Genomic DNA, 13,083 nt, shown 5'->3' with positions numbered 1-13,083 from the left:
GAGAAAATAACTTCTATACTACTTTCCATTTCTTTTATGTTACAGCCATGCAATGTCAAGGGAAAGAGGACAGTCAGGAAGCGGAGTCTACAGTAATGCAGCACCACTTGGGGCTTATCAGGGAAACCCATACAGACCACTTCTAGGTGGCCAACCACAGATTCCTAAATTGTTGTCAAGTAAGTTTTTTTTTTTTTTCCCCCTCCTGCATTATCAAATGTAATGAATTTTAAAATTGAACTGTCTGACTTTTATTTTGCTACATCTACGTAGTATTCTTCATAATAAAATTAAAGGGCTATTTGGTTTAAGAGCACGTTCATGGGTTCTTTTTCTTGATAGGTTGCTGACTATAGGAAAGACACTTAGAATGGTTAGGAGTTACAAGACTTGAGTAAAGTGAATTATGTTTCTGCTTCTTCATGGGTTCTGCTATAGATTCCCCACTGTCCTGCTTTGGAGAAGGGAACCATTTTATAAAACAAAGTGACAACTTTGTGCATTACAGCATGGGCCAGTGCCCAGTCTGTGATTATGGTGCAGACAGATGCTTTTTTTTTTTTTTGGCAGTTTCTTGTCATTCCCTCTCCTCCCCTCCTCTCTCCCTCCCTAACCCCCAATGTTACAGGTGCTGATGTTGGATGTTAGCTCAGTTGTATTCTTACATTGGGAGCCAGCCTGTTAAATCACTGCTGAGGAAAGCATTTTTAAAAATTCACTTCATGGTGTTTCTAGTATATTGGCAGAAAACAACAAAATAGAAAACTAGTTGCCTGCCAATATAAAACAGAAAAGTAATCAGTTTAATTTAAAAGAAAAGACTCTCTTCTCAATCTATGAACGAACATGCTTTGTCAGAAAGTAGAAATGCAGCTACTACAATCTAGCATCAGCATCATCTAAAATTGTCCCTCCAAGCGATTTAACTAGGAGGGGCTGGAGATAGTGATACAAGCATCTGTGCTACTAAGCACAGTTGGGGGGGGTCCACTGGCCAACCTCTGCAATATTAATACTGTACTCTAGTATTGGAGCAGGTGCGTTTGTGCATGTAGAGTTACCATAGATTCCAAGGCTACTGTGACCATGTAATCTGACTTCGATATAACACAGGACATGAAACTTCCCCGAAACAATTTATCTTTGAACTAGAGCATATCTTTTAGAAGAATGTCCAAACTTGATTTTATTGCCAGTGATGGAGAATCCACCACAATGCTTTGTAAATTGTTCCAATGGTTATTTACCTTAACTGTTAAAAATTCATGCCTGATTTCCAATCTGAATTTGTCTAGCTTCAATTTCCAACCATTGTATCTTGTTGTATCTTTGTCTGCTACATTGAAGAGACAGTTATCAAATATTTGTTCCCCATGTAGGCACTTACAGACTCTGATCCAGTCACTCCTTAACCTTTTCTTTAAGTTAAATAGATTGAGCGCTTTGAGTCTATCACTGTAAAGTGTGGCTTCAGTCCAAAAAGACCATAAGACATGTCTCAAGGCAACTACCATCAGATACAAACTTTAAAAAATTAGTTACTTGCTTTGTCTTTGCCAAGAACTAGAATATTGAACAGATTTCGCTTTTTTAGTCTCCTTAAATTGTTACCTCTGCACTGTGTTAGTGCTTTGAAAACTTTTCTCTGTATGAGGCAGAAAGAAAGGGTTTTAAACTGTTGTATTGTGGGAATTTGAAACTTTATTCCTATTCAAAGATCTGTCAGTTATTTAAGACCCTCATTACTCAAGGGGTTCTGAATTTTGAGCCCATTTCACTTTTAAAATAAGTGTGAAAGAAATGGCTTGAACTACTTGTGTTGATGTAAACTAAGTTGAGATGTTGCAAATCTCAATATTTAAACTGTTCTGTCCTGCACAGGAGGATTAAGAAACTTGACCATCTCCTTGTACTCAAAGGGGAAGGAAAAAACATTCTTTTTCCTTTGTGCCTCTCTTTAGCACTACATAAGCATCAGCATTTTTTGAGGTAGTCATTCGAATGTCAACACTGAGGGTATGTCTATACTACCCGCCACATCGGCGGGTAGAAGTTCGATGTAATGGGGAATCGATTTATCGCCTCTCGTCTGGACGCGATAAATCGATCGGCGAATCGACGCCCGTACTCCACCTCCACAGAAGGAGTAAGTGGCGTCAATGGGGGAGCTGTGGCAGTTGACTCACCGCTGTGAGGACAGCCAGGTAAGTCGAACTAAGATACTTCGACTTCAGCTACGCGAATAGTTGCGTATCTTAGTTCGAACCACCCCGCTAGTGTAGCCCTGGCCTTACATTTTGCATCAAAGATGTTTAACATAAGAGTTACACTGATGTTGATTGAACTGTCTCGACTGGAAAACTCTGCTCAGAGTAGCACCAAATACAGTAGAACCCTGTTTGTCCGATCTAATTGGGACCAAGGCCAGACTGGATAATAAAAAATTCAGCCCATCAGGAGAATGGGCAAAGAGTTTTCTCTGTTATTTTAAGATGCAGAGTTGCTTTTAAACTAGCTGACCAATCTTGGGAAAGCATTAAAACATTACCCCCTTTCTCATCTACTTACCTACTTAACACAATATACAAACCCTTAGTTCTTGCAAATAATGTTTTGTTCATTTATTAACAAGAAAACCAATGAGAGTTTTTAACAAGTTGTACAGGTACTGATCATTTTTACACTCTAACCCGGAACATTATAGGGACTGTCTACAACAGTGTTTCTCAACCTTTCTATTGCAATTGCCTGGGGCCTCACACCACAGTGGCCCCTGCGAAGCTAAGTTATATGCGTCCGCCCTGGGTGGTGGGGGCCAGGGCTAAAGCATGAATTTTCCGTATTCCTGTGTGTGCACGCTGGTGGTTCAGTTAATGCAGAGAGCTGGAAAATGGAGGCTCAGGTAAACGGGGTTCTACTGTAGTCAATATCCTATTAAAGGGAATATGGACACTTACAATCCTAGAAAATATTGAAAAACTTCCAAAAGGTCATCTTTAAAAAGTCCTCTTTACTTTAATCCTTGGTTATTCACTGTATGATTGGAAAAAAGTGTCTGAGCTATGTGGCATAATAGATAAACTTCACTGACACTTACACCTGGTTAAATATTAATAGTCATGATTTGAAATGAGTTTAGTCTCCTCCTACAAACCCTTCATTAACCTGACATGCCAATATGTTTGATGTGCCCACAATTGCTCAGTATTCATCTGTTTTAAAGGCCTAAGTCACTTTGGGTGTTTTCACTTCCAAATGATTGATCTTGTGTTGCTCTCTTTGTTGCACCGCTTTGATGCTATTCTGTATGGTGATAGTGTAGTAAAATGTTCTAAGATCTTTTCTGTAAAACTGCATTTGTACTTCTTCAAGCAGGATTGTGTTGTTGACTGTCAGCACACATCCCAAGGTTAGAAACAGGATGGGGGTAGGGGGAACTTGGTGGGCTCTAAACATGTAGTGTGTTTAGACTTGAGTGGAAAACCTCTCATGGACAACAGTGAAACCTACAGGCTTTGCCAGAATCCTGATCTCTGAAGCACCAGCAGAAAACGTGTCAGATGGGGATTTTGTGTCCTGGACAACAGAGCAGAACAGCAAGAGAAGAGACTGAGCATGGGGAGTAAGACTTTCTTTCCTGTGTTCAGGCCCAGTTATCATTTAAAGTAGGCTTTTTTTTACCCTAAAATGGGTAATCATTCATATGTTGAAACCCTTAAGCTTTCCACCTTCCTTTCTCCCATTGTCAGACACTGCTACATGCTCAATCTGTTTACAGTGGGCAATAATGGTAGCAGATATATGGAGAGAACTGGGCCACAGAGAGGCAGGAGGAAAGTTAGGTGAACTGCCTGAAAAGGTACTAAAATGATGACTTTCATTTCTCTATTGAATTCTGGGGAAAACCCATTTTGGAAAAAAGATGAGTGACCAAGCTAGTTTTGAAGAGTTGGGACAAGCAGACAAGAGAGGGCAAAAAGCTAGTGGGAAAATAATGTTATAAATTTGCGGTACTTTTAGCCAGCTTGCACGCATGCATGAGAGAGAAAGAGAGATCAAATTAATTGCAGAATGGGAGAGTGTCAAACTTTATTATATTTCGGTAATAACAGAAGTCCCAGGAAGTGGAAGTGAACAGTTGAGATAAAATAATGGTAGCCATTTTAAATTAAACCTATTGTCTGGTCCCAATGTAGATGAGGTTTACTTAAGGACTACAGGATCAAACCTTTAAATTTATGAGGTATCAAATTGCACATACAGCCTTCCCAGCTGCTCTAACCAATGTGGAGTGGTTGTGGCTACTAAGAATAAGAACAGCCATACTGGGTCAGACCAAAGGTCCATCTAGCCCAGTATCCTGTCTACCGACAGTGCCCAATGCCCAGGTGTTCAGAGGGAATGAACAGAACAGGTAATCATCAAATGATACATCCCTTGTCCATTCCCAGCTTCTGGCAAACAGTGGCTAAGGACACCAGCCCTAACTACTAACTTTGATATATTTTTTTAAGTGTTTATAGTAATCAGAAATAGAAGAGAATGTGTAATGGTGTGGAGAGAGAAATGTGGTGATCAGAATGGAAAGCATAACTGTCTTTTGCCTTGGTCATAGGAAATACTTAAACTTCAAATCTTTGTGTTCATCTGAAGGGAGCAAAGGAAACAAATGTTGGGATTGAATAACCCATTTGGAGTACCATGAGTGTCTGGTACTGATTTCTGCATTTTTAAAGATCATGTCTTGGCACTTTGAGGGAGAACTCTCAAAGCAATCCTCTGAGCCTTAGATACATGGAGCTGATCTATTCATTTAGGTACTTGTGGCTTGCATCACCATAGCATCTGAGTGCATCTCGTTGTATAGAAGACACTCCAGATACAAATACAATCATTCCTTCAAATTTGAGGAGGCTTGAATCCACTGATCAATGTGGAATTCTAGACCATCTGTTTGCCCCAGGAACGATCTTGGGGTTTCCCCTATGTTTTCCCAAAGGAGCCCCATTCTACCAATTGGAAGAGTCAATAAAAGAGAAGATCCTTCCTTGAATGGATCCTTGGATTTGGTTGGTTCTCAGATCCAACACTTGCCAAGACAAGAACATTTCGTATTCTCATTTGAGCATTTATCTCCAAGGATAATAGTTAAGCTTTTTTTTTGATGCTGTTGAAGTCTCCCCTTCTTTTGGTGGGGTCCTGCAAATCTAAAATCCAGTCTATTCCTAATGTTAGATTTTCCTTTTCTGTCATTATTACTTCCCTAGTGCCAGTTTCCCTACTCTTCTGTTGCATGAAGATTGATTCCTGTGCCCCTGGACTTTCCCACGCATGTAGGAAAAAGGGATGTCAAGTCAACAATCTTATGGGCAGTTCAGCTTTCCTTTAACATGTGGCATCCGTTGCCATCTTCAGTCCTCTTAAAGGCATCTTTCAAAAAAGCAAGGAAGGTAAAAATTGTGTTGCCATTTCCTAAGTATCCTGAACGGAGTTGAGAGACGGCCAGCTCTTGATACTATCTCCATTTAAGGAGATAAAATCTGAATTGGAGGAAGAGGAGGGACAGAAAACTGAGAAGTTTCCTTATTCTTCACCAATTTCTGTGTTGCCTATCCCCTTCTCTTCTGTTGATGATACTGAGACCTTCCAGGAGATATCTTTAGCTCAAGCCATGAAAATCTAGTTTGACCTTCCTGCTACACTCAATTTATTTCCTAACTGCCCTAAATTTGGTGGCAGTTCACTTGAGGCTTAGTATCCACCTCTTCCAATACTTCAGTGATTGGTTAGTGAGGGAGCAGATGCTGTAGAGTGTACAGTCTGGTTTGCCAAAGACTTACAGGGCGTAAGGATGAGCCAAGAGACGACACACAGTTGATGGGCTTCTGTGGAGCTCTAGTCATACACACATTCAAGCTGAGAGCAATTTAGCTTCCTTCAGTAGACAGTAGTCTTCTTACTGAACTGAAGCAAACATTCCATATGTGTTTCCTGCAATATGAATGGTTCCCAAGGCAATAAAAAAAGGATTGAGCTTTAATCCTACTGCTATCTGTAATTCTGGCTAAACAGGGTTTTTGGGTACTATGGGCTTCTGGATCTAGCTGTGGCAGCTTTCTTATACCCCCCCGCCCCCTCTCTCTCTCAACTCAAGGACAAATGCCTCACCGAAATCCAAAGGCTCTTCCACTGGTGTCTCAAATAAGCCCGAGGACAAAATCTTCTTCTGTCAGGAGTTCTTGGAGACGATGTTGGAAAGTCAGAAGTCTTCAGCTAGGCAGTCCTACACTGCCAAATGGGAAAGATTTTCTAAATGAGACACACACAGATTATATCAAAATCAGATTTAATCATCTTCTTTCTGTATTACTATAAAACAACCACAGATGAGGCCAGAAGATAGGCCTTGATGAGTGGGAATAGTTGTATGTCAAGATAGTAATCTGACTAAAAAGCTCCCGGAAAACTCTCTCACATTTTAAACTATACAAAAATTGAATTGGAAAAAGTAGAGATAATGCAGTTAAAACTGTGAGTTGAAGAAGCGGAATTTTATTTTAGGAGATTTGTATTTTATATATGATGAGGTAAAATGGGACTCTAGAAGGGCAATGTGGTCAATCAAACCACCACCTCTTTTTCAAGAGCCTGCTGTGGGTGTTTCTTACCGTTGTTCTCTGATTTGACTTTGATGTGCCAATTTTCAGTTGATGAATAATTGTCTGTGCTGATAACTTGGGGGAGTCAAGTGCAGTCTGGTGGTACTGTGTGAATGGCATATTTGGTTTCTGCAATCCAGAGTATGTGATTTATGACTTTCATCTCAGTCAGTAAACTTGTCAATTAGCTGCATTTGAAAAGTGATTTTGATTAGTGCAATCAGTAAACATGAAATCTTGTCTTTGATTGCTACACTGATTAGATAAATTGTTACTTGAGGAGTTGCTGGAGAAGGCAGTTTATATGGCCTTATAGCTCTAGGAAATGCCTAATTTGTAAAGACCAAAGAAAATATTAACTGTCATTTTTTCCTCTCCTGCTTGTACCTTTTTGAAGTGCAATTCACTTTCAGGCTTTTTTTTTCCTTCTTAAAGTGATCTTCTGTCAGAACCATGCAAAGAATGGTAATAAGTTTGTTTTAAACTCTACTTCATTATTAAGATATTCCTGCTTGTGAATACTTAATCTGTGTGTTCCTCAGTGCTGTACAAGGAGATGTGATCAGAGCTACTTCCTGAAGGGGGCTATGTTCTAACTTTTCAGTTGGAGGGGAGGGTTACAGAGCTTGAAACACACATACACCAGGCGCTTGTGATTCGGGGGTCAATATGAAAGATGCACCCTACACCTGGTGGGGACTAACCTCCTCTCACTGGAGGGCTTTCCTTGGACTTTACTGAGGAGCAGAGGACATGAGGGTTTTATAAATAAGTGTTGGATTAAATGTGTAGCCCTGAACTGCCAGGAACAAGGGCAGCTTCTTTAATCTGCTTGGCCTCCTGGCTGCTTGGAGTGCTCCCCTACTTTCTGGCTGCCAAGAAAAGAGGGCGCACCCCTTCTCCATGCTGCTGGAAGTGTGAAGTGTCCCTCCCTTCTCCTTCCCCTCCACCCCACTCTCCATCTGTGTACTAGACAGGAAAGGGCAGTTTGACTCGCCTCCTTTTTTCCCACCCCCTAGACTCCCATACTGCTGCTGCTGTCCATCAGCAGTGACACAAGAATCTGGTCGGTCTGTCTGAGTTCTTTTACTGGACCCATTACAGCTGTATCTGAGTGGCTCCCAACATTATAAAGCGTACACATAAAAAAAAAACCTCTTCCCTATAGTCAGCAGGGACTGGACTTAATTTTTGTTCACTAGTTGGTTCTTTTTGCGGGGTGGCTGTGGGACAGCTAGATCAAAGGGAGTTTTTCATCCCATCCTCCTCCAGCAGAGAGTTCCAGGTTTGTGGGTCAGTTGCTGAAAGATCTGTCTCCTGAACACAACTCTGACTTGTGAAGCTCTTAGTTCTATTTCAGCGGCATGCATCTGTTGTACCTAGGTCATGTTAGCACATCGTGAGGTGGTCCCTGAAGTAATTTGGGGAAGAGTCTCCTGGGGAGCCCTTAAAACAGGGCCCAGAACCATGAATTTGACCAGGCGTTCAATAGGGAGCCAGTTAAAGAGATTAAAGTGCTGGGGTGATGTTTCTGAGCATATGGAACAGCTGTCAGTTTAGGAACCCGGTGACCGTATTATTTAGGTACTGAGAACTAAGGAATCTAGCCTAGAGGTCTTGTATGGCTGGATCACCATGGTAGAGTCCAAGCCCAGGAATGGGGACAGTTTTCTTGACAGCTATGAATAGAAAAGTGGGGCCATTTGCCAGGACTATGAGATACCAAGTAGACAGCCTAATTAAAAGAATTATGGGCATACCTTTTGGGTTAAATATTTAATCCTGAACTGCAGATCTTTCATTTTGCATCTCTTTTCAAATGGAGTTGTTTAAAATGAAAGGTTCGAAACTATGGATCATGGAAGATTGAAATGGCTGGTATAATCAGTACTGTTCCCTTCAATACATACTCAAGTGCTTTGGTACTATCCTAATTTGAATGATGAATCTACTTCTCTTAAAGTGTCCTATCCTCTATAATAGACCTCACTGTTTAAACTTTCTGATTAGTCTAATTTTTTCTTTTCCTAATTTGATCCCATAAATCCCCCAGCCCCTCTGCGACCACCCTAAAACATTATTTTTATATATAATGCATCATCGTCAAATTAGCAATTAGTTACAAGTGAAATGAGTTTGGGGAATCCCAGTCTAGTCTCTAATGGATATATTATTCCCACTACAAGTAACTTTGTAATCTGGCCTATGTGAGCATGACTCATTCTGATCAAAGGAGGCCCAAGGCAGGAAGAGCAGAACTGTTGGAGATCAGAATTTATTTCCACCAGCAAAGCTGTTATCTTCAGTAGGACCTGTCCGCACTACACAGAGTTCTCTCAAGTGCTACCATAAAAGGTTTCTGTTCAGGTCAGACTATTAAAATGCACAAGCAATCCAGTCTGAGTTCCTAGAAGAGAGGCTCAGATTTCCCTCTATCCATGCTTTTCTTAAAAGCTCAATTGAAAAAGTAAATGTAGAGTTCTATCAAATTATTGCTAAGCTTCGGTGTCCTTGCATATTGACAATTTAACAGGGTATTACTATCCTATCACAGCATATCCATTAGACAACTTCTGGAACCAGCTGTTATAATTAGGTCACACTTAAACACCATTGAAGATAATCAAAGATGTCACTGAAACTGAAGCTTTTGACTGATACACAATTTAAGTGTTGTGAACTGACCAGGGAGCTATTGATTAGATGTTTCTTTCATCCTGTTTACTGGTCAATTTATTTAGAAGAACAGCAGCCATTTAATTGCATGTCTTATTAAAGCAAAGTTGTTGCTGGTACATCTTTGTACAGAGTTAGAGCTTGACTACAAGAAAGCAATTGAAAAGTGGGTGGTCCCTTTCATTACCGTTTCTTACTGCTGCAATGCCATGTGTCCTGAGCCAGATTTTACCAATTTTTTTCTGTCTGTATAATAACTATTCAAAAGGACCCATAGTAAATCATAATATTCTGATGGCCAGACAAAGTTGAAAATACAGTATTCTTAAATCATGTCTCCACCCTATCAGCTTTCGGATTGTATGGTGAATAATTCAGCCTAATAAAGAGGACAGAATTATTGATTGATGCTTATAAAAATATTGCAATTCATTATCAATTTGCTCCCCTCCCCCCCCCTTACAAAAATCTCACATACTGGCGTATTGGTGAATGTATTTGGTGGTAACGCTAAACGTTGTCTGAAAGAGGCTTTTCAAAAGTTGAGGTAGGAGTCGTATGATTTCTTTTGATGTAAAAATTTCAGAAAATGTATACATTGAGGTTTAAAACACTAACCAGTGTATTGGTCCCAGTCATTGTCATTTGTTCCTCTTGATTACCTGAAATTTAGCTTTCCATTGTGTATATTAATAAGATACAAATGGAGAAATTTTGCTGTTTCACCGGTTTCAAGTCAGTTATTCCACTGAAGTTCAGTGGAATTAATTTACAATTACACCAGCGTAGAGTAAAAATTTGGCCCAAAAGTATTTGGCAGCAAGTCCAATTTGGGGTTTTTCGTTAGTGCTCTGAAACTTTTAAAAAAATGTTTTTAACACATATTTGACAATAAGTGATGTATGGCACTGGTTTTTGCATATTGTTTGACTTTTTTGTTTTATTATACAGATCTACGGCCCCAAGAATCATGGCGAGGTCCCACACCTCTGTTTCAACAGCCGCCCCAGAGATATGAAAGGTATGGCCACTTAAATTTTGTAAAAAGTTTTAAAATACTTAGCTCCCTGATAGTCCACAATATGTTATTCGTTAGTCTTAAAACTAGGCTTTTTATTTTCTATTTAAATATATTAACTTTTAAAAACAAACCGTTACAAAATATTAAATTCATGATGTATTTTTATTGTGGGGTGCGAAATTCAGTATTTCTCTTTCTAAAAGATTGAGTTTCTGGCTAAGAAAGAAAGCGAAAAAGAAAAAAACATGTTCTATTAAAAACCAGAAACTTCAAAATTAACTTTACTGTTGATGCTTTGGTTACCATTCTTGGATCTTTGGCCTTTATCTTATTGAAGCTTTTGAGATACCATGAAATTCAACACAGAGAGCTTAAAACTGCATTAGATTTTTGTACAGGCTAAACAAATTTCTTTTTAGGAGGGTTGTGGAGCTTAATGAGGCATAACTAATGGTGTTCCACTTTTATCATTTCTGTGCTGGAACCACAGCATTAGTACAGACTAGCCATTGATTCTTGCTACAAACCTCTTGAAGTCCTAATCAGCTTCTTTGGTACAACTTTTTCAGGCCTGACAAGCCTATTGTAGGGCAGTGTCACTGTAGGTCAGTAGTTATTAGTTGCCACTGAAAACAGTTTCTTTAACTACTTAAGACTGAACTGAATTAAATGCAGAAGGGACTCAGAGGAGGATTATAGAATCTGCAGTCCAATAAGTACCATGGAATAGAAAGAATGTGACATGGTTTGATAATAAGGGATGTTTTACATGTGTTCCTTCATTGATAAGTTGTATTCCCTTAAGTCGGATGGACTTTACAAACTCCAGGGTATCTGAAAGCTATGAATAATTATATTAATATATATAGTGCAATTTTATAATACAGCTTTAAAATGGACACTAACTTTGACATATGCTACGTTTACTTACAGCTGTTAATGCTGAGAAGAATCAGACTGGGGAAAAGTTGTTGGGCTGTTAACAAATATGCACACTTTCCATGGCAAGCATTTTTATCTCTCTCAAAATGAGTCCAGTTTCCCTTTAATTTGCCATGTTTAATATGGAATCTTGCCTTATAAACTTTATTTTCAGGGTTATCTTCAGCAATGTAACAAACTGAAATACCCGATCTTAACTAAAAGTAGCTTCACAAATAGCTTTTCTTTTGGTTTTTTAAGGAAACAGTACTGTGCGCTTTGGTAACTTGTAATGTTGTTTTACAATGCTAGGAATTTCATTCCATTCTAGAATCTCATTCTGTTGGGCTGCTAATTTCACTGACTCAGTATAATTGAACTAAAATTTCTGTTTGGGCTTCTGGATTTCCAACGTCACACTTCCACTTCTTCAACCAGTGTTGGCGCGCGTGTGTGTATTATAGTTTTAATAGTGAAGAGGTCTTGGTGTGGGGGCACAGAACTTCGTTTCCTTTTCACATTGGAAAGATGCCTGTACTTAGGGTCCAGATATCTGGCTGTACTGCCTCACTAGTATAGTATATGGGGGCATCACTGGCTCCTTAACCTTACCCAATGTGCTTTCAGTATTGTAGGTGGTGGGATGTGTGAACGTTGTGCAGTGTGCTAGTAATGTTACAATGTGGAGATCGCCATTCATTTCTTCAACTTCCATTTTCAATCTTCCGCCAATTACTTTATGGGACTGAAGTTGTTCATGCCATGGCTTAGCCAAGAAGGGAATCTCTTTGGAAAGTTTGCAGAAAATCCTTCCAGTTTTGAAATGGAAATAAGGTGGTTTTTCATAATTCAAGATTTTTATTTTTTTCTGGTACTTTTTGTGTTCATACCTCTTTGATTTATAAAACCACTAGCTTGCCAGACTTAGCTCCCCAATGAGGACAAATGCACCCACATTCCTGAAGATACTTGATTAGGAAGAAAAAAAAAAAGTTAAAATGTTTAAATGCACTGAGCATTGACGTTAAATTACTTGCCTTACTGATTTAAGCATGCATCTAAAAGGTGATGGGCCTGAGTATTTGCCTATTTGAATAGACTCTGCCAGTGCTTCTAAAGGACTTGAGATTGCGGGAGAGTTGGTTGTAATAGACCTGATACTTTTTTAGACCTGGGACTCTTTCATTGGTTCTAATGCCCTATAGAGTAGTGGTTTTCAACTTGTGGATAGTTACCCAGCAGGAGGGAAGTTGCCAACAAGTTTTTGTGGCATTGTGAGGCTGCTGTTAACGTGCTGTTTCGCCACTGCCTGCTCCTGCTGATGGTTCCTCCTCTTGCTCTGCCTGGGTTGGGGCAAATCGGGAAGTGAATAGGCATTGAAATCATAACGTACAGGGGGAGCGAGACAACCAGGAAGAAACTCTTCACCTAAAGGAGGCAGGACTGGGAGAATGTAATCTCCTCCACTTACAACAGCCAGCAGGGAATGTGGACGGAGTCCCATCCCTGCCAATGAATCTTTTGAGGAGCCAGCGAAGCAGGTTCAAAGATGTCTGGAAGGCTGGGTTGAAAGTGGTCAGATTTTTGGCTTGCTGGAGGGAAACTTGGTGCTTTATAAAATGCTTCTCTCAGAATCAAAAGGAGCATGTTGTCTGTACAGGAGTGTTTGTTTTTAGAGCCAGTGGTGTAACCGTCTCAAAGTATATGTAGGGGGAATAAATCCTTAAAACTGAGGACGTTACTAGTGAACAGAGCAGCTGTTGCATACTTGCAAACAAACAGTCTTACTGATCTGAGAAGTTCTGA

General features: G+C 39.8%; 1 protein-coding gene across 1 annotated transcript in view; it reads left to right on the top strand.

Moving 5' to 3' along the window:
- The window catches only part of XRN2 (5'-3' exoribonuclease 2), an 89,783-nt gene that overhangs the window by 66,289 nt on the left and 10,411 nt on the right, over window positions 1–13,083 (top strand). Inside the window, exons 27-28 of the mRNA XM_054022691.1 lie at window positions 46–179; window positions 10,287–10,356. Coding sequence (XP_053878666.1) covers window positions 46–179; window positions 10,287–10,356 — 204 coding nt within the window. The remainder of the gene's footprint in view (window positions 1–45; window positions 180–10,286; window positions 10,357–13,083) is intronic.

The sequence above is a fragment of the Malaclemys terrapin genome, chromosome 3 (genome assembly GCF_027887155.1).
Source record: "Malaclemys terrapin pileata isolate rMalTer1 chromosome 3, rMalTer1.hap1, whole genome shotgun sequence".
Lineage (NCBI taxonomy): Eukaryota > Metazoa > Chordata > Testudines > Emydidae > Malaclemys > Malaclemys terrapin.
This window is presented reverse-complemented; position numbering and strand designations above follow the sequence as displayed.